The sequence below is a fragment of the Tympanuchus pallidicinctus genome, unplaced genomic scaffold (genome assembly GCF_026119805.1).
Source record: "Tympanuchus pallidicinctus isolate F22 unplaced genomic scaffold, pur_lepc_1.0 scaffold5, whole genome shotgun sequence".
Classification (NCBI taxonomy): Eukaryota; Metazoa; Chordata; class Aves; order Galliformes; family Phasianidae; genus Tympanuchus; species Tympanuchus pallidicinctus.
The window spans coordinates 67,212,942-67,237,259 of NW_026294769.1; the positions used below are offsets into that span (position 1 = coordinate 67,212,942).

Genomic DNA, 24,318 nt, shown 5'->3' on the forward strand with positions numbered 1-24,318 from the left:
GGCTTAACCATAGGAACAACACAGCTTCAAGATTGTCCTTTCACTGAGGCTGAAAGAGTAACTGTAGAGGGCCGTGTGGTCCCAGCACGGTTTTTCCCCAGAAGCCTTAAAGGAGAAGTTTCTCATTCAACACAATTAAATCTATTGGCCTTTTCAAAAATGCTCTGATATTGCTTATACAAAACCTCAGCATCAGCCCGCAGGTATTCAAAAACCAATATATACAATGAAGATCAATACCATCTCTTTAGAAATAGAGTATAAACTGCTTGTTTCATTCTCAAGCAGCACCTTCAGCTGCATTCCTGCAGGAAATAAAATCTCTGTGGTTATCTGAGGAGTTTTCCTTCTTACACACCAGCAACAGAAAATCTTCACCGACTTATATACCAGAACTAACTTTAAGTCATATAATGTTAAGAGTCTTTCCCTTGATGATGAGGGCTTATGTAGAGCCCAAATTCCCATGATGTGCTATACCTTCTATTATGATCTATCCAAACAGCAAATGGGGCACCACAAAGCACTTCCACAGTTTCCTAACTGCAGCCTGGAAAGCAAATGGTGTCCTGGGCTCCATCAGAAGAGGGGTGGCCAGCAGGGACAGGGAGGTGACTGGCCCCTCTACTCTGCCCTTGTAAGGCCCCATCTGGAGTACTGAGTCCAGATCTGGAGCCCCCAATACAAGAAAGACAGAGAGCTGTTGGACAGAGTCCAGAGGAGAGCCACTAAGATGATTAGAAGGCTAGAGCACCTCCCCTATGAAGACAGGCTGAGGGAGCTGGGCTTGTTCAGCCTGGAGAAAAGAAGGCTGCAGGGTGACCTCATTGCAGCATTTCAGTACCTAAAGGGAGCTTACAAACAGGAAGGGAATCAACTCTTTGAAAGGGTTGATAACTGCAGGACAAGAGGAAACAGTTTTAAGTTGGATGTGAGGGGGAAGTTCTTTACAGAGAGAGTGGTGAGGTGCTGGAACAGGCTGCCCTGTTGCCAGGTTGTGGATGCCCCGTCCCTGGAGGTGTTCAAGGCCAGATTGGATGAGGCCCAGGGTAGTCTGGTCTAGTATTGCATGGGGAGGTTGGTGGCCCTGCCTGTGGCGGGGGGTTGGAGATTTATGCTCCTTGAAGTCCCTTCCAACCCGGGCCATTCTGTGATGAGCAAACATGAAGATTCTTGTTGAGGGTTCAACAAAGAAACAAAAGCCTTCTTTAAAACCTATGAGCTACACGAAGATGTAAATACTTACAAAAGCATACCTAAAATGAATACAAATTATCAGAATGCAAAGTTAAATAACATGCCATGACCAAGATTTAGAGAGATATCAAGAGTATTTTCCTGTTTTTAACTCACATCAGTCAGAAATCTGCAAAAGGAGATTGCTTGCTTGCAACAGTCATTTCAATTACTGCTGAATGAAGGGCAAAACTGATTTCATGCCACATGAAAAGGAACTGTACAGCGTTAAGATAGAGTGATGTCAAACACCTGAATGGGACAAGAGCTGCAAAGGGCTGTGTGTGCCTTGGAATGCTAGAATTAGGGACTGTCCAAAGGAGGGCTACAAAGATGGGGAAAGGTCTGGTGGACAAGACATATGAGGATCAGCTGAGGGCCCTGGGTTTGTGCAGCCCAGAGCAGAGGAGCTGAGGGGAGGCCTGATGGCGGCTGCAGCTCCTCACAGGGACGGAGGGGCAGCACTGAGCTCTGCTCTGTGTGACAGCGACAGGGCCCAGGGAACGGCATGGAGCTGTGCAGGGGAGGGGCGGGTGGGGGTCAGCGATTGTTTCTTCTCTAGAGGGACATGGAATGGGCCCCCAGGGCAGCGATCACAGCCTCACGCTGCTGGAGTTCAAGGAGTACTTGGACAGTGCTCTCAGACATGGGGTTTGGGTGGTCTCAAGTGAAGCCGTGTGAAGGGCTGGAGTCAGTGATCGTTGTGGCTCCCTTCCAGCTTGGGATACTCTATGACTGTGTAAACATAAGAGCATTTACAACAATATTTTTTGTGAAACATGCTATTATAAATATATGATACTGCTGTCCATTCTCTTTCTTCACATTTTCAGTAGCCTGAACAGAAGTCAAACCCCATAACCTATTACTGTGGCTTCTGTTCTTATTTTTCCTTCTTTGGTGCAATCTGCCATTCAATGTAAGAACAGCAGTAATCATTCTAATGTTCATTTTTTGAAAAAGAAGCTTCTCTTGTGTTTTTCTCAGGATGCTCTGCTACTAAAAGCATACTTCTTATCAAACTGAAGGTTGCTTGTGATCAGTTACATAAGAATCCGTCCTCAAGTATGAAGCTCTCCACAGTGCAAGACTTCCTAACCGCTATATGTAACAAGCTAGGGGTTAGGAAAAGCTGGCTTTGGGTCTAGTGCTGCTAGAGTTTCTCAGATTCCCTCTCCTTTTTTTTTAGTTTTATAACAATCAGAAGAACAACTAGGATGCTGTACAAAAAAGACAGGGAGCTGTTGGAGAGGGTCCAGAGGAGAGACGCAATGGTGATCAGGGGACTGGAGCACCTCCCCTATGAAGACAGGCTGAGGGAGCTGGGCTTGTTCAGCATGGAGAAAAGAAGGCTGCAGGGTGACCAGATTGCTGCCTTTCAGTACCTAAAGGGAGCCTACAGAGGGGAGAGGAATCAACTCTTCGAAAGGGTTGATAGGTGTAGGGCGAGGGGAAATGGTTTTAAGTTGAGGGAGGGGAGATTTACGTCAGACATCAGGGGGAAATTCTTTACCCAGAGAGTGGTGAGGTGTGGAACAGGCTGCCCAGAGAGCTTGTGGATGCCCTGTCCCTGGAGGTGTTCAAGGCCAGGTTGGATGGGGCCCTGGGCAGCCTGGTTTAGCATTAAACGTGGAGGTTGGTGGCCCTGCATATGGCAGGGGGGTTGGAGATTCATGATCCTTGAGGTCCCTTCCAACCCTGGCCATTCTGTGATTCTGTGATGCTGTGATTTATCTGTTACAATTATACGCAGATGATACTTCAATGGAAATGAAGAGAATAATCACAGAAAAAAATATTTCACTCCAAACACACAAAACAGATCGCATGAGTTTTCACAGCACAGGCCAGTGAACTAAATCTGGAGCATATTGCCAACTAAAACAGAAAGTTGGTTTAGAAACAAAGTGCTCCTGTTCTCTTGCATGGTTTTTTTCTGCCTCCCTAGATAGAATACCTTTTCACTTTAAAAGAATCTTATGACAGAAACACACATGCAATCACTGTAGACAAACCGACTGTATGGCAGTTTTAATGCTAATAGTCCCACACAAGTTCTGAAGTCACAAGCAGGCAAAAACCTGGTTGCCTTACCCTTGTCCTTGAAGTCCCTCCATGTGGTAGAATAAGCAAATCTCAGTACAGAAACTAAGGGAAAGGTACTCATTAGAAACAATGAAAAATCTTTGCTACCCTGAAAACAAACAAGCAAAAAAAAAAAAAAAAAAAAAAAAAACCAACCCTACACACAAACAAGAACACTTTCCCAACTCTAACCTTAGAGAATCATCCATGACATGATCAATAAGAACACTTGAAAAAAATCTTCTCCCTTCAAGTTGCATTGCAAACAAAAAGAATTGAGCATTTGGCTCCTGCTCAGCTAATGCAGTTATCTCACTGATGCAACACGTGTATCTGTTACAGGACCAGCCTACCACCAACAGACCTTTCAATTCTGGCAGATCAGCACAATGAATAACAAAATGAACAACAGCCATTGCAGGATATATATATTTTTTTATAATATATCTGCAGCCATATCTTCTACCCCGTTCATCACTAAATGTTTCTTTAAAAAGTATCTGACAAAATCTAATTGTCAGAAAGCATGTTTTGAGTTTGCAACTCCTCAATGAGGAGTAAAATAACATTAATAACTGAAAATGCTGAAGTAGTACAGGAGCTTAACAGTAAAATGGGCATCAGAAACAACCGTGACTATTTCTTGATCATCAGCTTCCAAGTGACCCAGGTACTGCCTCTTATCGAGCCTGAATGCCTAAAAGGGAATTTAAGCTTTAACCTATATTTCAGAACAGTGCTACCAAGCAATTGCCTTAGAACTGCCTGGTCACAGTAACTCAGTTATTTGTCCCTTCAGAGCAAAGTTGTCCCATCTCCAGCTGAAAGGACACAACAGACTGGTAATCAAGAGTGCTGTGTGGAGACCCCTCGTGCACAGCGCATACTCTCTGAACAGAAATCATCATTATCTAGGAATTAAAACTGGTTCCTGCAACAGCAGCAATTCCTGGATTAAAATCAACTCTCCCAAAATCTGTTTAAGTAACGGATCAGGGAGATACTGTAACTACAAAAGCGAGTTTCTTAGAAGGCATCCTCAGCTTTCTTCTTAAGATACTGTATCAGTGACATGTCCACACCACTTCAAAGAGAAATTGTCGAAACACTAAGTCATCAATGATCCACTTCCACATGTATTAATCACCTCTTCATGTGAATGGCATTAGCAAAACTTCTCCTAGTTTTACACAGAAATGGGAAGTTAAAAAATGTCTTCACTGCATGACTGTAACACCACAGAAAACAACATAGAAAGGAGTACAGATTACAAATTCTCCTGAATTAGAACACAATATATGGTTTTGTTCCCTTCCCTTGGAGTTTGAAAAAACTTATTATTTTGGCTTTAGAAAACATGAACTTAAGAATCTGTGTTTACTGATAGCCATTAGATAACTGGAGAAAAAAAAAAGAAAAGAGTTATGACTAAAATACTTCTGGCAGTTCTCTGGTAACTACTCAGGTGGTAGGCTCCTAAGCCTAGCTACAGGTCTTTTTGCTGTTCTGGTACAAACTGATAACAAAAAGCGTGAGTTCTGTCTTTTCAGAGCGTGAGCTTTTTAACCTGCAAGCTTTCACAGATTTAAATAGCACGAACAAAGCTTTCTAGTCAATGAACTGCTACCTACTAGGATATACTTCTCTCATTTGATAACATTACAGGCTTGAATAAAGTTTAATTTTACTATTTAAAAATAAGTCACGTGAGTCCCTTAACCAAATCTTTCCTGAGCTTCTGATTGTTTGAGCTGTTCCTTAGCATTTTGTTGGGCCTTCCATCAACAACTTACAAAAGCGAAGTCGCCTTAAGCAGTAAAAATACTTGCACTAATATTTTACCCGAATCTAATTGCATCTATTGGCATCCCAAGTTTTCTCACAAAATAATCATATCTGAGGAGTCATGACTAAGAGAAGATTTGTATTTATCCACTTAGCTGAATAAACTCTACTTTTATAGGAAGAAAATAAATTGGGGAGAAAAAAAAAAAAAAAAAAAAAACAACAGCAAGTGATTCCATAATTTATTATTTCATAAAACTTTTAAATTGTGATTAAGGAACAGTAAATTCACAGTTCTGTAAAGTTTTCATGGAATTAGATACAGACACACACACACACACACACACACACACACACACACACACCCCTATTTCTTTTTTGCTGCATTCTTAATGAAAAGGCAACTCTGATCAAGCCACTACCCTAGTTCCAGCAGGAATAGCATCAGACTCAGAAGCAATGAAACAGATCTAACTTTTGATAATTTTCATTCCCCTACTGCTTCTGTTCAGAAAACAGATTTACTCCATAATACAGAAAATACTTAGTTTATCCACGAACCACCTCACAGTCACTGAGGTAGGCACAGCTTGTTTTGAGCTATATTCACTGTACAATAACCAGCTAAGATAGTTTGGGCTGCAGAGCCCTAACAGCACAGTTTGATACTGTCTGCAGAGCCCACTGAGGGCTCCAACCCACAAGCAACATTAGCGTAAAAATTAAAAATTTGCAAGGACAGGATCATCCCGTTTGCATTAATACAAGGGGGTCAGAATTGAAGCTCAGGAGCTGCTTCAAGAGCTCTTCAGTCATCCACAGTGCAGGGATAATAGCAGCTGCAATAAGAACCATGTAACAGGCACTTCAACCATTCAATTTCCATCCACTGATTCGTATGAATCACAGCTTTGGGTAAGCAGATGTACAGAAACCAAGAGAGCTTTAACATTGGAGCAGGAGAGCTGTGCATAAAAGCATAAGGACGCAAAGACTGAGGGAGCACATCACTTGCCATGTTCCAACTATTTGCAATTCTTCATGCAAGATCAAATTGAGAGAGCTGCAGACCTTCTGCAGTATATCTGTATCGTTTCCCATTAAGCAAAGCTTTCCTATATTGACAGATAAAAAAAAACAATTCCAAAATCAATGTAAGTGTCAAACACGCTAAGTAGAGTATGCAGAACAGTTACAGAAAAGAAATTCAAGAAACAGCAACATAAGCACTAGAAGCACATATTATTTCTGTTACACAAATTTATTACTGTCAAAATGGATATTAAACTTTGAAAACATGCACAATCTACAAAAATGGTGCAGAAAACTGTACGTTTATCTTCTAGAACTAAACCACCCTAATTTGGCTTTATTTGGAAGGGCATTACTACATTTGTGCATTCTGAGCGTACATCCCAAGTCACAAAAGCTGCATCCTTACCCTGGAAATCACCAGTGATGGGACAACACGTATTGTTATTTAACTCTACGAATGCTGTCATTTCTCCTAATAAACACGCAGTGGCTGCAGCTACTGCACACAGCTAAGACCAGGGGGCAGCAATACTGCCAAACACAAAACAAAACAGGTTGATTCCTTATGAACCTACAAGCAACTATGGCTTACAGGGGAAAAAACAATCAGAAAAAGCAGCTAGCATTATGGAAGTGTTGCAGAAATTATTCAAAGTTACATAAAGTACATAATTTTAAATGTAATCTAATAACCATTCCACTACCTCATCAGTGCTGCAAATATTTTGAACGTGGACATCTTCTCTACTAACTCAACGCTAAGTCACGTATGAAATCAGATTTGCCTTATTCCAATCCATTAGAAGGCCATGACTTGCATACCAAATGCTTTCCTCACACCAACAGTTCAGCAAAACTAAGAAGAATCTCTGAAATCCATCTCTGACGTAAGCACTGGCTCCTCAAGTACTGCCAGATATTCATGAAACTAAGAGCATAATCCAAGTCCACCACAAATCGTTATCTGCGAAACAAAATCTGCCTGTAAATGTCACGATGCACCTTCAACCAAGTACAGGGTAAAAAATGTGCTATACTTTCTTTTTTAAAAGCCTTTGGAAAGGCATTTTCTTATAACTGCTGATCTCGTCCGTAAGAAATCACACTGAAACCTCAGGTAGGATGCAATGAGTGGTACCCTATAGAATCCAGCTCTGTAACCTGATCCATTCTGACTCGTTTGTTTCTTGATGTGAAACAGGATGAGCATTCAAATGATGGTAACAACAAGCACTAAGATAAACACAGCACTGAGGCTTCAAGGTTGAGACAATGAGACAATGCGACTACTTCCAGAGCATTACCTCGCTCTCCTTCCAACAGCTATTCTGTTTCGATGTTATTTTCCTCAGTGCAAATCTTGCAAATTTTCCTCTGTCCTCACCTCAATTCAGAAGAGAGCTTCCCCAGCAGCTTCCCGCAGCCAGAACTCAGCACTGCCCTGATCTAACGAGTGGGGAAACCTCTGCTACCGCTCCCAGACACGACACAGTCTCCATCCTCTCTCTCAAAACCCAACATCCACAGTTTTTCCTACCGCGACAACCACCAAAATCACTTAGAAGCGCAATGTTGGTCCCAGCTCCAAGCACCAACCTTCAGAGCAGGAGAGCTTTCTCCAACATGCTTCAAGTCCCACAATTAACACACCACAAATTACACACATGCTAACGCCTCCAGCTCCGGGCTCCCCGATGCTCTTTCTCAAAGCTAACGTAAAGAAAAGGGAACGAACAGGGCCGACCGTACCTCTTCCAGCAGCGTGACCGTGTTCCTGCAGTTCTGCAGCCGAGTGGTGAAGCTGGAGGTGGTGGGCGAGTTGTAATCCTCCGTAGTCTCGGCGATGAACTCCGAGACGGTGATCTGGTCCGGCATGATCCTGGACCGAGGGAGAGCCCAGAGCGGAGTAAGCCGAGCGGTTTGAGGGGAAAAAAAGAAGCAGAGGGCAGACGTTAGCAGGCAGCGCAGCGCAGCCCCGCAGCATCCGAACGCCGGGCCGGGAGGTGGAGGGGGCGCGGCCGCCCCTCGCCCCGCCGCTGGGGAGCGCTCCTTCGGCCCCCGACGGCTGCGGGGACGGAGCCGCCTCCGAGCAACCCGGCCCGGCCCCGCCGCGAGCTCACGGAGAGAGGGAGGGCGGGGAGGAGCCCCCAGCCGCCGCCGCCGCCTTATCCCCCTCCAGCCGTCCCCGACCCCACCGAGCTCAGCACGCACTTGGGCGGGCTCCGGCTGCGCCCCCCGGCCGCGGGGATAGGACGGAAAGGGGCCGGGGGAGGCCGGGGGAGGCCGGGGCTGGCGGGGGCTGAGCCGCCGCCGCTGACAGTCACCGCGGAGTGACACGCGCTGCCCGGCGCCCGCCCGCAGCTGTTACGTGGGCCAACGAGGAAGTGCCGCGCGCATGCGCCGCCGCCGCCTCTCCCTCTCCTCGCTCCCCGGCGGTGCCGCCCCCTCCCCGGCCTCGCGCCCCCTCCCCTGTCCCAGGAGAGGGCGGCAGCGCGGGAACGGGGCTGCGGGGCGCGGCCTGCTGGAAAATTGCGGTGGCCGGTACGGTGAGAATTAGCCGTGAACTCGAATTAGAACTGAAAAATTTGTGTTTTTAAAAAACAAACAACAACAACAACAAAAAAAAAACACCGCAGAGCAAGGGGGGGCACTTTGGTGGAAGCGCACAAGGTCGGCGAGTGGTGGGTTTCCAACTATAAAACAATATGGAAGAAGTAAACAGTAGTGGTTAAAGAAGCAAATAAGCGAATAGCTGTCGTCACGGTGGGTGACATCCGACGCCCCAGGCTTTGGGTTTTACAGCCTTTTGGCACACGCAAGTCCTCATCCCCCAAGCACCGTGTGACACAAAGCGTGAGGGTATCGCGTACCGTACGGCATTACGGATCAGAGCCATCCGTGCAAGCAGCTATTTTCACTCTCCCCATACCCAAGTAACACATCAGAACCCCTGCCTTGGCTCAGCACCAACCAGCGCCTCCCGCACCGCACTGCTGCCCCACTTCATGGCCAGCACAGAGACCCCGTAGCCCCCATCTGCCCTGGCTCCTCCCTGGGTGCCACTCATTCAATGGGCCGGAAGGGAACCTGAAGATCAACCTGTCCTGACCAATGCCACTTCCTTCCAAAGCAGCACTAATTCATAACTGGAACTACCCTTTATTCATCACTGCATCGTACAACTCTGAGAACTGACAGACAGCAATAATGAGGGGTTTTTTTCCTTCGATTTATTTATTTATTTATTTATTTATTAATGCTTGATTGTTGGGGCCCATATGTGCCTTTTCAGATGCGGTTGGGTCTCAGGAGGCTCAAGTTATTGTGGTCAGTTCAGCCTGATTTACTGAGCCTTACTGTGGGTTTTCCTTCTCTTTGTCTTAGGGATTCTCTCCACAAAAGCCCCGAATTTCATGACTCTGACATCAGAACAGCTGAAAATGAGCGATGTAATATGGATGTGTCCAGCCCAAGGCTCTGTGTGTCAGCACCTACTCCTGTACTTCAGCACCCTGTACATGTCACTGTAACAAAGCTCTCAGTACTAGTTTAATATACCAGTAAAATGTTGCGATGCCTGAGGAAGCATTAAAAGGAGAGACCTGCTTTGTGTATGCCCATACAAATGGTTTCCTTAGCAGAATTTGCATGCAGCCCTGTCAGCAAAAACATGACCAGCGCTCCCAAGATGTGGTGCTGCCTGCACATTGCTGGGTAGGGGTGAATAGGGATAGGGATAGGGATAGGGATAGGGATAGGGATAGGGATAGGGATAGGGATAGGGATAGGGATAGGGATAGGGATGGGGTTGGGGATGGGGATTAGGACAGGGATGGGGTTGGGGATAACGACAGGGATTGGGATGGGGATTATTATGTGTGGGAATAGGAATTTAATTAGGAATGGGGATAGGGATGAGGATGGAGATAGGGATGGAGATGGGGATAAGAGTGGGGACAAGGATAGGAATAGAGATAGGGTTAGGAATAGGATGCATCCTGCCTCGTAGGAGCCAGATTTCAGGGCTGGCCAGTACTGCATGCTGGGAGACTCGAGGTAGAGTGGGCAGGAGGAGGAGGTTGCTGAGAAAAGAAGTGTGTAGGAGTTGCACTGAAAAAATGGAGCAAGAGGAAAAAAGAAGATTGAGAGAGCAAATGGAGAAGGTAGGAAGAAAATCAATTGATGATCGTGTTCTTAAGTGCGGTGGAGGAGGAAGAGAGAGCAAGGAGATGAAAATGATTTCTGACATGAAGAGTGTGGACAGATTGCAGTGAGGATAGGTTCTTTCATACTATTTAGAGAAAATGTGAACTGCAGAGTCAAAGAACATTCTCAACATAGGAGGGAAGAAGATGGGCAGAGAAACTGGAGCGGCCAAGAATGGCAAACTGAAGGCATGGCTGGGCAACCACCACTAAGCATACGTTCACTTATCAGGAAAAAAAAAGTCTTCTAAAATGTAATACCAACTATATAAAAAGTAGAATGAATGCAGGAAATAAAGACAACAGAACTAAGAGATGAAAAAGGAAGATCAGATGCTACAGATCATAACTGCATGTTAGTCTGATTTTTTGATAGTTCTTAAATTGTTCACTTTATTAAAGGGAACATGGTACACAGTTCTGCTGCTTTGAAGCAGCATTTGATCTTTCCCTGTACAAATGCTGATACAGAAAATAACCCTATGGGCATGACCTCTTTAGGCTTACATTATCTCCATTTAAACTCACTGGAAGAGGGATTAGCTAATTAATGTCATGATAATAATAATAAAAAAGATGCAACTTGCCTATCAAAATGTGCTTGCTTGCATTTTAACTAGTCAAATTATATAACTGTTTCAGCTGGCATAGCAGATTTCAGATTTAACCATGTTTCCTGTTTTGAGCATTTGAGATTCACTTCTAAACGTGTAAGATGCTCCTCTCTATAAATTGTCACTAACTGAAATCACTGTTTTGCATCACAAATGGTGTAGAATAATCAGCAGGATGTGAAAGTTCTCTTTCACAGCGTCTGCTCTCAGGATGCCTGTGCCTGGGCTGGGGGAGGCTGTGCTACCTCTCCTTGTGCTTCTCTCCCAGTTGGAGAGGGAAAGGCATTGCTGTGTCCATCCTTGGATGCGCTGGAATGGGGAAGCCGGGTGCAAGCAGCCCTGGAAACACGGCTGTTGACTGATAATGCATTGCAGTTAAGGAAGTTGTTCTGATTTCCATCCCACCCAGTGATTCAGTCCACAAACCCATTTGATTCCCTTGGCCTTCCTTACTGTGTTTGCCAACAGGAGAGTTAATTACAGCGATTGCACCTCAGCAAGTTGGTAGCATTTCTGCAGCATTTGTGATACTGTGCTCAGGGAGAGGCTGGCCAGCATAGCAACAGCAGCAGAAATTACTAACACAGGTGTTTTGCAATCAGCTGAGTAGCAACCATGGCATTTTTCATTTTATAGTACTCCAGTCATCTTATATTTAGATTGAGATCAACAGTTCATTCACATGAGCCAAGCACTCGTCATCAGGTGACGATGACTCGTCAACACTGCCAACTTTCAACCACCACCCATGTGGGCCAGGGGTGAGCAGCTCACACAGCTCCTTACGGCTTCAGCCCCACAAACAGCGGTGCGAGACTGAATGGAAGCATTATTTGTCCACTGGAGACCAGGAGACAAATAGGGGAGATTGTGGCCCTGCTTTCCTAATTCAGGCATCCCGCACAGAGCAGCCCCAGGCCCTGAGGCCTCAGACGCTGCTGCAGCCACCCAGGCTCACAGGCACCTCAGGTGTGACTGCCTTTTGGTTTTGGGAACCTAGTGTGACCCTGTCCAGGCACAAAAGTGGTGCCAGACATGCTCAGGCAAGCTGCCACCCACACAACATGCGAACTGCTATGGGGCAGGGGAGTGAGCTGTGAGGTGGGAAGGAAATGGCTGTGTGCATGGTTGCTACAGATTTCTCTCCCTTGTCAGTATGGACATTACCATGCCAGGACCTCATGATATTTTTTTTTTCTTTTTTTTCCTCAAAGAGGTAATTGCACTTTGCACTACATTCTTTTCTTTACTTATGAGTCTCCCGTCTTGGCTGTTACTGTGGAGAAAACTGGTGTAGATCAGAACCTACTGTATGGGAGCTCTATGGGGCACAAGGCAGCTGTGGAGTTTGATCTCCCAGAAGAATGCATTTGTTCTGTCGGATTGAGCTTCCCTGGGAAAACATATACATGCCCATTGCTGTTCTTATATTTCTGTAAGTTTATTTTCAGGCGACTTCTGACAAAATTAATGAGAAAAGCTCATTTAGATTTATAGCATTACATATTATAACACGCACAAATGTTTCCTATTCAACTCTTCTCCTTTGAGATGAGTGATGAGTTTAGAAGATAAAAGGAGCTTCAAATTAACAAAAATCTTAGCAGAATGAGTTTGGCTGCTCATTTTGAAATAGCTCCTGTGCTGAAAGTCAGGAAACCTTTTTTGTTAATGGAACTCCCATAGCTTTGTTATATTAAACAGAACCACCCAATTTATATAAGGATGTGGAGTACCATTCCTTCATGCTGCAGCTGGAAACATTCAACCAGGAGGACCTTCATCCTCAGAGGACAGTCCCATCAGCTCACTGAACCTTCTATGGAATGTAAAAGCTACATATTCTAACCTGCAGCATGTTTGAGCTTTTAATATCACATAAATGTATGATGTACGCACAGGAAAAGGCGAAGTCTATTTTAAACAGCAAAACCTACATCACACATTGTGACTGGCGCTAATTTGCTGAAGGGAACTTGCATGGTAAACTGCAAAACTGTTTTACTTGAGAAAGAATGCAGTTGGATTTGACATTTGCAAACAAATTTTTAAAATGATTGTGTTATTTGGACAGAAAGTCATGTAAATTTCCAGGCAAGGAAAACCATTCATATCTAAATAATTTCTCTGCGTGAAGAAAGCCAATATCCATATCCAGCAAACGTACTGGTTGCAACTCTGTGTTTTTAAGCTACAGTATCTAGCAGTAAGGCTCATGAAATAGATGAGCTGCATCAACAATTTCTGTTACCACTGTGACTGTTTTGAATAAAAGAATCAGCTGATTTCAATTTTCATACTGGCATTTCAAAGCATTTTTCTTCATCTGGTATTTGAAATTAGTTAAGAAAACATAAGAAGCTGCCTTAGAAACTACAGTATTCATTTAATACCCTTTTAGCACTAGCAACATTGGCTTAAACAAAAGGTTCTTTTTGCATTCTTTTAATATTAATATGATAGCAATAAGAGAATCCATTGTGTTCTCATTGGAAGTGACATGTTGGTAACATTTGCATTTTTAACACTGTATGTACCAAATGAGAAACCAAAATTTTGGAAGCACAGAACTAAATGATATATTTTGAATGTTCTGTGCAAGGAGCTTAGCTGAGTGATGAGTAAGCCCAAACAGTTATCTCAAAGGCCAGCTGAAAACAACACTGAAAACAGTAGAGCATTGAGTTACACAAGATTAAGCCAACTAAATTGCTGATTCAGTTTTGCCTTTGTTGATTTGGTTTTGTCATGCAAGATCAAGAGCCATATGGACAAACACATAATGGCATTCCTGGCTCGCAGTAACAACAGCAAGAGTGGCCCTGAAACCTCTGCATCCTCCAACGAGAAAAACAGCAAAACATCAGCCTGCAGCAAGGGGCAGCAGGCTGGTGACAGGAGACATGCTCGCTTTTTGATGCAGTGATAAATTTAGTGCTTTTATTTCAGGCAGGGTCTCATTTAAGAGATCTTAATATAAAAAAAATTTAAAAATAGCAGCATATTATTCTATAAGTACTATATTTTGGAGCTCTGAAAGAGGTCAAACTCTTGGGAACATCATAGAAACCTCTGGTAAATCTAACCCTTGCCTGTGGTGCAAGCATTAGCCTGTTGCTCACTGATGGCCCAGTATCACCCACTGATGCTGTGAGCGGTTCTCCTGGTTATCCATGGTCTGAGTGCTTGCAAGATCACTGGGAAGAGCATGACAGAAATATTTGAAGGAAACCAGAAGAGTTAAATGTTGGTTGGCAGGAGAGAAGGGGCTGCAAAGAGCAAGACAAGGCCAAAGTAGCATGAAGGAGTACTCTGTGATTAAACTTACAGAATCACAGAATCACAGAATCACAAGGTTGGAAACGACCTGCAAGATCACCTAGTCCAACCACCCTCCCATTCCTATTAATACCACAAGCACTAAACCATCTCTTGTAGCTCCTCATCCAGGCGTCTCTTGAACACTGCCAGGGACGGCGACTCCACCACCTCCCTGGGCAGCCATTCCAGTGCCTGACCACCCTTTGAGAGAAAAAGTTTCTCCTAATATCCAACCTAAACCTCCTCTGGTATAACTTCTGGCCGTTTCCTTGGGTCCTACTATTTGCCTGGGAGAAGAGGCCAGACCCTTTTACATCACAACCTCCCTTCAGGAAGTTGTACAGTGCAATGAGGTCTCCCCTGAGCCTCCTCTTCTCCAGACTAAGCAATCCCAGCTCCCTCAGCCGCTCCTCAGAAGGTTTGTGCTCCAGACCCCTCACCAGTTTTGTTGCCCTTCTCTGGACACGTTCCAGGGCCTCAATGTCTTTCTTGTAGTGAGGGGCCCAAAACTGCACACAGTACTCGAGGTGCGGCCTCACCAGTGCTGAGTACAGGGGGATGATCACCTCCCTGCTCCTGCTGGCCACACTATTTCTAATGCAGGCAAGGATGCTGTTGGCCCTCTTGGCCACCTGGGCACACTGTCTACTCATATTCAGCCAAGCATCAACCAACACCCCCAGGTCCCTTTCCTCTTCACACTCATCCAACCACTCATCCCCAAGCCTGTAACGCTGCATGGGGTTGTTGTGGCCAAAGTGCAGAACCCGACACTTGGCGTTGTTGAACCTCATCCCATTCACCTCAGCTCAGTGATCCAGCTTATCTAGATCCCTCTGCAGGGCCTCCCTGCCCTCAGGCAGATCGACACCACCTCACAACTTGGTGTCATCTGCAAACTTACTCAGGGTACACTCAATCCCTTCATCTAAGTCGTCAATTAAGATATTAAACAGGATGGGCCCCAGTACCGACCCCTGGGGGACACCACTTGTAACAGGTCTCCAGCTAGACTTCACTCCATTGACCACCACCCATCGAGCACGGCCCTCCAGCCAGTTCCTTATCCAATGGAGGGTAAAACTGTCCAAGCCACGGGCAGCCAGTTTCCGCAAAAGGATACTGTGAGAGACCATGTCAAAGGCTTTGCTGAAGTCTAGGTAGACTACATCAACTGCCTTTCCCTCATCTACCAGTCTGGTCACTCAGTCGTACAAGGAGATGAGGTTGGTCAAACACAACCTGCCTTTCATGAACCCATGCTGGCTGGGCCTGATCCCGTGAATGTCGCGCATGAGCCGTGTGATCTCTCCCAGGAGGATTTGTTCCATGACCTTCCCTGCCACTGATGTCATGCTGACAGGCCTGTAGTTCCCAGGATCCTCCTTACGGCCCTTCTTGTAGATGGGCGTCACATCAGCAAGCCTCCAATCCTCTGGAACCTCTCCAGTCAACCAGGAGCGCTGGTAGATAGCCTAGAGCGGCTTAGAGATCACCCTCGCCAACTCCCTCAGCACCCTAGGATGAAGCCCATCCGGTCCCATGGACTTGTGACTGTCCAAATGGAGGAGGAGCTCTCTAACTGTCTCCACCTCGATCTCCGGGGAGACATTCTGCGTGTCAGCCCAGATATCCAGATCAGGGCACAAAGTGCCCTGAAGATAGCTGGTCTGACTATTAAAGGCAGATGTAAAGAAGGCGTTGAGGACCTCAGCCTTCTCCTTGTCATCTGTGGTCACATTCCCCGCCACATCAATTAAAGGATAGAGATTATCCTTGGTTTTTCTCTTGCCATTGATATATTTGTGAAAGGATTTCTTATTCTGCTTTACTGCAGTGGCCAATCTAAGTTCAAGATGGGAGAAATTATAAAGTAGGAATCAGTAGTAGCTGAATATATTTTTTTTCTAATATAGAAAATGGCAATGACTAAGATCAGTAACTGATACTGCAAAAATGAACATGTTGCAGAGCAGCTGGCATAGCAGGCTCTCCAAAAACAAAAAGAGAATGAAATAAAGCCTCAACCCATACTGCAAACATTTCAATATTTTCTTTTTCCCTCTGCAAATGACATGGCTTTCTCATTCTCCAGGCACATTTCTGGTTCTAAGCTACATCCAGCTAAGCTGCTAGATATATGCTGATAGCAGTATGCATCTTGCCTGAAGTGAAACTGATGGTTCAGAGCAAAATGAACCTGGGAAGAAGTTTGAAAACTAAATAAAGTTGTTGTAGACCTGGTATCTTGTTCTAAGCTTCCATTCACAGGTGTGACATGGCATTTTATTGCTATGTGCTTTGCTTCTCTATCTGTGGAACGCAGACAATTACATTTGTTTTTCTGGGTGAAAGCACACTGGGATCCCCAGCTGACTAGTGCTACAGCAGGACAAAGTGTTTTTACTGTATATTTTATTGTGTGAGTTTTAAAAAAAAGCTAAAGGATAAGAAGGCCTTTCAGGCCAAACAATTTAATCAACATTTTATTGGATAGAAAAAAAAAAAAAGGTTTGGAAAGCAAATAAGAGGACTTTCTGCTAGTTGTTCATGATATGAAGATGAAGATATAAAGGACAGAGATTTGGTTGTTAGTTTTTTTTTTTTTGTTTGTTTGTTTGTTTTTACCCATCTATCTCTTATGAATTTGCCAGCACTTGAACACTATCTAGTGGAAGAAGTGAGACTGAGACCCTGCCACATCTTTTCTAAGATAGTCTTATAAATGTGCACATGTATGGATCTACCGAGCTGAGGTTCAAAGGCTGGCTTATAGTGTTGAATAAATATTATTTGTTCTTTAGTTTTCGAAATATTTTACTTGCTTTAAAGCTCAAAGCGTGAAGCAAAAATGCCTCCATTTTAAAATTAGGGTCTGTCTGTCTTTTAAAGCAGACATTTGATTGTCATAGTTGTGGGGTTCTCTTAAATCTCAAGACAGCTGAAAGAGTCTGGAATCTTTTGGAAATTGGTTTTGCCATATGGACCTAGTCTATCAGGTCTGTGTTCAATTGATGCTGAATGAAATAAAGAGCTTCAGAAGATCAGTCTAGAATTTCATCATAGCATCTCTTCTCTCTGGATAGTCATTTGTTTCTATTTTTAACCATTGTAGGCCACTGAAAATGAGCTTGCCACTTCCTAAGTTAACTGGTTTTCCATTGACTACAGTAGAAGATGATACATCCTTATAATTTTTTAATACATTGCCAATGCCTGACAATTCAATAGAAAAGCAAGAAAGCTGTCAAAATGCTGTAGTTACACAAGTTTTGTGGGAAGATAAAAATGTGGAGTGGAAAAAGATGCTTATTGCCCTCATGGACAAAAAAAGCTTTGCCCTCATTTTGCTCTTTATCAAGAGAATGAGTGTAGGAAGAAGATGCTGTAGATGCCCTACTGATGTTTTGCACCTTCACAGGAGCTTTAGTCAAGACAAATACTCAGGAAATGAGGTGTCATTCATTTCAGTGATTTTACCACTAATTTGTTTGTTGGTGGCTGTGCTTTGTTTTATTTCTTCAAGAGCAGTAGGACATAAAAACCTAAATCTTGTTTCAAAATCAAGTGGAAATACCCAGCTTAATTGCTTCATACTTTTCAAAAGATAATTGTCTGACATCTGGACTCTCGCTTATTCAGGCATCCTGGGCTTAAAAAGCGAAAACATGCATAACCATGTGAAAAAGCAAACACACCAATGGAAGATTTATTCAATTTTCAGATCGGCAGCAATGATTCACCCCCCTTGGCAGGACTGGAGTGCAGTATGGTCAACCCTTTTCCCAGGGAAGAAGAGAAGATGAAAGACTCACGCTGCTGGGTAGAGAGCAGTGACCTGTGCCAGGAGAGCTCCATCCAGAGCACCAGGTACAAAGCAAACCATTGCCTGTACTGCCAATGTTGTTGTAGGGAGTTCAAGTCAGGCAATCCAAATGTCATTCTAGTGGCTCAATAAAATACAGCAAAAACTTTAAAACAAGAGCACTCACCATCCAGAGACTGAATAAACAAAAGCATATTTAGACAACTGTGTGCTATTCTGTGTTTTGCATCACAAGAAGAGGAGACTCCCTCGTCTTTCAAGCCCCCGCACAAAACTTGCCACAGAGTTTTTGAGCTGATCTCATAGATGTGTTGTTTGCAAAGTTAAAACAACATCTGTTACCAGATCTGGATGACTTGAGAGGACTTACAAAGTGTCCTTTTTATACCCCGCCCTCCCCATCCAACTTGGAAATTTATGAAAGCAAAGCAAAGCGAAATACATCATAAGTATTATCATTTGCTCCAGTACATGCATGGGCACTCAATGCTCTGTAAGGATTTACTGATTGATTGAATTTTTTGATCCTCGGAAGGATCAATAGGTTAGATGTTTTCTGATAAACGCTTCTGTGGTCATGTCCAAAGTAGCACATATTGCAATTGATAAAAACAATTCATTTAGGGCTTTTCACTTTTTTTTTTTTTTTTTTTTTTTTTTACTGCTTTTTATATTTTAAACCTGTTATTTAGACACTGGTCTTTCTTCTTTCTTACCGATTCCATAATGAATCTCTTGAAGAAAAACTTGAAAGCCTGGAAGCTGAAGATCTCATGTCTCATCTGTCACGACCAGAAAACTACCTAGATGAGGAGAAAAGATGGTGCAAGTAAATAAAATTGTCCAGAGCTGTGAACTGACAAGGTCATTTAATCGCAGTTTGAAAAAAAAATTTGTTAATTAATTCTTTGGGGATGTCGATTTATCATGGAGTATTTGATTACTGTATTTGATACTGTGAGCTTCATTAGAGTAAACAGACCCATTAGGAATCCTCTGAGAATAACACCTTGCTAAAAACTGCTATGTGAGAGCTTCATTTAGCTGACTAGGAAAACTCGCTTTGTGTAACTAAATGTGGCAAGTACTCGCTTGGCTGACCTGTGCGCCGAGTGGGAGCGCAGCCTGCCCAGCTCCTCTGACACTTCTCACTAGAAGACCCTGTTTTCGGCTATAACTTCATATCAACCATTCAGGCTGAAAATTTCCGTGTCAGGTGCATACATCAGACTGATTTTTTTTTTTTTTTTTTTTTTTGGAAGATAGAGATATGATTTGAAGGATAAAGAGTTTGGGTGGAAAAAGTGGATTGACAGGTAGGAACCCTGCATGTAGAAGAATAGAAGAGGAGAGATCACAGAATCGTAGGGATTGGAATGGACCCCTGGAGATCATTTAGTCCAGTCCAACCCCCCTGCTAAAGCAGCTTCCCTACAATAGGTTGCACAGTAAAGCATCCAGGCGAGTTTTGAATATCTCCAGAAAAGGCTTCAGATAAGGAATCCACAACCTCTCTGGGCAGCCTGTTACAGTGCTCTGTCACCCTCACAGTAAAGAATTTTTTCCTCATGTTCATATGAAACTTCCTATCTTCCAGTCTGTGCCCATTGCTCTTTGTCTTGTCACAAACAAAAAGAGCCTGATCCCATCCACTTGGCTTCTACTCCTTTAATATTTATGCGCATTGATAACACTGATCAAAGTGCTGTGCTGCAGGACCCCAGAGCTCCTCTCTAGTGGGTTAGCTCCCAGTCTGATGCATGTAGTTATTGCTACCCAGGTGTAGGACTCTGCACTTGCCTTTCTTGAACATTATTAATTCCTCTCTGTCCAGCTCCCCAGTCTGTGGAATTCTTGCTGAATGGCAGCACAGCCTTCTAGTGTATCAGTCACTCCTTCCAACTTCATACCATCAATAAACTTGCTGAAGGAGCACTCCACATTGTTGAGAAAGTGTTAAGACCAGATGCAGTGCTGGTCCCTGGCGAATACAGGTACTTACAAACCTTCAAGTAGACTTGACTGCCAATCAGTCAGTTCCCAGATCACCTCTGTTCATTCATCTCTCCCACACCTTGTAAGCTTACCTGTGAGGATGTTATGGGAGACAGTGTAAAACACTTTGCTGAAATCACGGTAGGCAGCACCCACTTTTCTTCCCTCATCTATCTAGACAGTTATGACACTGTAGAAGGCCACTAGAGTGGTCAAGCATGATTTCCCCTTGATGAATCCATGTTGATAACCTTATTTTCTTCCAGAAGGTAGTTGTACCAGGACATAAATCTTTTCATCAAGCTTTCATCCCACGACTATGTTCCATATTATTTCCAGTTTAAGGCTGATGGGGAAGAAAAGCGATAGAGATGCTGCAGAGTCTCTGGAGGAGGTGGACAGGACTGGGACACTGAGTATTGTCCACAACCCATGTCTCCAGTTCACATTCCTATCTGAGAACTCCACTTAGTTCTTCCATCAGTTTTTGTTTTCCTCACTGAGAGAGCTGTCTTGTTACTGCTGTTAACCTATTTCCCTAGAAGCTGCTGTTGTTTGTTTATGGGTTTTGTCCTGTTTGTTTTATGTTTCCAAATTTGTCATGTGGGTCTGGAGGTCTGCCAATCCTTAACATTAAAAATAATGTAGGATAATCCCAGGCTTCAAAACATATGGGATTCAATTAAAAATTGCGACATACGTGTTGTTTTTTTTTTTAATAGAATGTTACTGTCTTTCTTTTCCCTTCTGATTCTGAGCCATTATGATACTTTCAAATAATGTGGTCAAAATCTGTTCATGCTTTCAAATCTAAACAGTGTTAGGTTAAAAAGGGAAAATAGAATGGCTTGATACTTTTTAAATAAAACACTGATGTAGGAACACAGGTAATTGTGATTTACATTAGATTTGCAGTAGATTATGTCTTGAATTTGTGGTAATTTATTTGTATTTAACCAATTTTTCATAAATCCAAAAAATTCACAGAATTTCCTTAATTCTGCTCTAAAAAGGAACTGAAGATTATTTAATTATCCATGTGTTATAGGCAGTTTTACAGCATTCAGTAGAATCATAGAATCATTAAATGGCTTAGGTTGGAAGGGACCTTAAAGATCACCTAGTTCCAGTCCCCTGCCATGGGCAGGGTTCCACTTACCAGCTCAGGCTGCCCAGAGCTCCACCCAGCCAGTGCCTCACCATCCTCTGATTAAAAAATTTCTTCCTAACATTTAACCTAAATCTTCTCTCTTTTAGTTAAAAGCCATCCCCCCTTGTCCTGTCACTATCAGGCTGGCTCCCCTCCTGCCTCCTGTGAGCTCCCTTCAAGTACTGGAAAGCTGTACTGAGGTCTCCCCAGAGCCTCCAGGTCAAATAAGCCCAACACCTTCAACCTTTTTTTCACAGGAGAGCCCAGCCCTTTGGTCATCTTCATAGTCCTCCTCTGGACCCTCTCCAACAGCTCCACATCCTTCCTGAACTGGGGGACCCAGACTTGGATGCAGTACTCCAGATGGGATCTCACAAGGGCAGGACCCCCAAGTCCTTCTCTGCAGGGCTGATCTCAGTGAGCTTTTTTCCCTGTCAGTAAACATATCTGGAATTACCTCTACCCAAGGCACTTGGCCTTGTTAAACCTCATTAGATTCTTGTGTGCTCACTTTTTGAGTGTGCCCAGGTCCCTCAGGGTGGGTGGTGTCCCTCCCTTCTATAGTGTCAACATTTGTGTTTAGATCTCAGTGGCTCAGAAATCAGTCAGATTTCTTTCCTAGTTCTCCTATGCATTTCTGCACATCTCAGTCCTAAATCAGCAAATAAAGAGAAAAATGGAAAAATCCAGAAAAATATTTGTAAAGAAATCAAGTTGACTGAAGATATCAGGAGTGACTGATGAGAAAGAACAATGAGAAGGAAATACATGTGGGTTCTCCAAAGAAGAGTTAGCCTAGTGATGAAGGTGCTCAAGCAGATTCAAATCCTTATCTCTGTGACCTTGGACAAGTTACTAGAACTTCATTCAGATGACAAATTCCTCAGGCCTTGCATCTATGAGAGTATTTAGTCTGACTGTGGGGTGCTTCTGTCTAGGAATACCTACACCTGAAAAAGAAAGACTAGCTGGAGCTTAAGAGAAAGAGACCTAGCAAAGAACAGGATGACATTGAAGACGCTTGAAATCTGGGTGTCAGCTGAGGTGTGTTAATACATTAGTATGGTCTACTAGTCCTCACATGAGGAAAGCACTTCTTTTTGTGCCTGATTATGAATATATACAATCATATTGAATTAATTGGTAAAATCTAAGTGCTTGACTAATCCTAGCTTATGACTAAGTAGTATAAAGAGTTGAATCTCCATGTTTTTAAGATCATAGAACCAGTAAAAGAGCATGAAAAGGCAATCAATACTCAGAGTAGAATATAAAAATTACTGAGGATAATAGATAATAGGTAAGAAGAAAATTTTATGGTAGGTATTTTACAGATGAGAAGAAAATATCAGGAGTCTTTTTTGCAGTCTTTAATTACCTGCATTTGATATTGCTTAACCTCTGTGTGATTTCAAGCATAAGTCACTTACTGACCAACTTTGCTTTTCTTTTTGCTTTGGAGGATTTATTTTTGCTTTAATAATAGAACACACAGTCGGAACAACCTGGGGAATATACATATAAGTACATATTTTGCATGCCTAATGAATATTTTAGGAGAAATATTAACCAGCCAGTTTTCATGAATGTTTGAACTGGAGTTAACCTAACTAGAAAAAAAACAAGCAAAAGTTAATATTGTTTCTACAGGCACTGATGTGGCAATAATAGTAGTTGTACACCACTATGCTGAAAATCAACTCCCTTTATGTCCAAACAATAGCATGAATCACAGAATTCTGACCTTGATATACAAATGTGATCATGGAGTAATTATAGCTTTTGTGCTTTCTGTATAAACAGACTGCTTCATCTGGAAGTGCTGTAGGGCACTGCTTCATTCTGCAATTCACAGCTAATGACTGAGCAGGCAGCTTTGATATCCCAAGAAGTTTTAAAACTGAGCAAGTAGAAAAAATCTTATTTCTGCAAATGAAATAATTAAGCTGGTAACTTGAACTACAGGAAAGCAATTTATTGCCTTATCTAAACTATGTTGAAAATCTTCTCCTATAAATTTAAAGATTATCTTCAAAATCACATTTTGAAAAGGTTATTGAAGCCATTGGCATAACCAAAATGCAGACTTAAATTACTCAATTGATGTAATAACTGATATGTTCTTGAATAAACTATGAGATTAAAGAAAGTATCTTTCATTTTACTCCAAAATCTTTTGAAAGGTTTTTTTGTTTGTGTCTATGTTGTTATCATCCAAACAGGATGTGAGAAACATATGTTCTATGGTTTCACTTTAATCCGTGATTTGGATAACACTGTTAGCATGTGGTCTAATGTCCGTCAGTGGAGGAAATCTGAGGATATTTGTCTGGACATGTCAACTCAGACCTTTTTAATGTAGCCAAAGGAATGAAGACCCCATCTTGACCTCATGCATTAGCTGTATTTTCAGTGTTTTCACAGAACTCAGCTAGAACTAGCATTCTTATGGGTATGAGCTGAATAGCAAAAGAAATAATAACAGAAAAACTGTCATTGAATTGCACTAACCAAGGCTGTGCAAATATCTCTTTAACTAGTCTGTTTTACTCTGGATATCCATGCACAGTTATCCTTACAAGAAGTCTCGAACAGGATTTTTGTAATTGCTGTAACTACCATCTGGGAAACCAAGGGCAAGATGAGTTACACGGTCACTGCCTGGTCTGACTGCTCCAGGCAGGGAAAGCAGCTCTCAGCAAACACCACAGGAGCTCACAATGATTCAGGACGGATTTCTTCTAACAACATCTACAACTTGTCTTTCGGTCTCATATCACCTTGAGCACTGTTACCTTCCTTTCTTATGAGCAGATCGTTGCAGACCACTTGCACTGGTAGGGATTCAGGGGTGCCCCCATTCAAACTCCACTCACTTTACCAGTGATAATTCTGTGTTCCTTACAAATCACAGACCACAGTGTCTAATAGCTTAGAGCCCTGAAGACCTGACTGATACTCTGAGTCCGTATCTAACAGTTTCTGTGAACTGTCAATTGCTCAGTTATCTGTTATATAATTACACTGACGTCTTTAGACAACCCTTGTTTCTTAATCAAAATGCTG

General features: G+C 43.1%; 1 protein-coding gene across 4 annotated transcripts in view; it reads right to left on the reverse strand.

Moving 5' to 3' along the window:
• ASAP1 (ArfGAP with SH3 domain, ankyrin repeat and PH domain 1) overlaps positions 1 to 24,318 on the reverse strand; it is a 137,634-nt gene that overhangs the window by 99,364 nt on the left and 13,952 nt on the right. For 3 of the 4 annotated variants that reach the window (XM_052704806.1, XM_052704808.1, XM_052704807.1), the window contains exons 2-3: positions 18,824 to 18,910; positions 7,891 to 8,020 (exon numbers count right to left, since the gene is read on the reverse strand). In XM_052704806.1, the coding sequence (XP_052560766.1) occupies positions 7,891 to 8,020; positions 18,824 to 18,882 (189 nt within the window). In that variant the 5' untranslated portion in view covers positions 18,883 to 18,910. Of the gene's footprint in view, positions 1 to 7,890; positions 8,021 to 8,352; positions 8,502 to 18,823; positions 18,911 to 24,318 lie in introns of those variants that run through there. The other variant, XM_052704809.1, reaches the window with a different exon arrangement.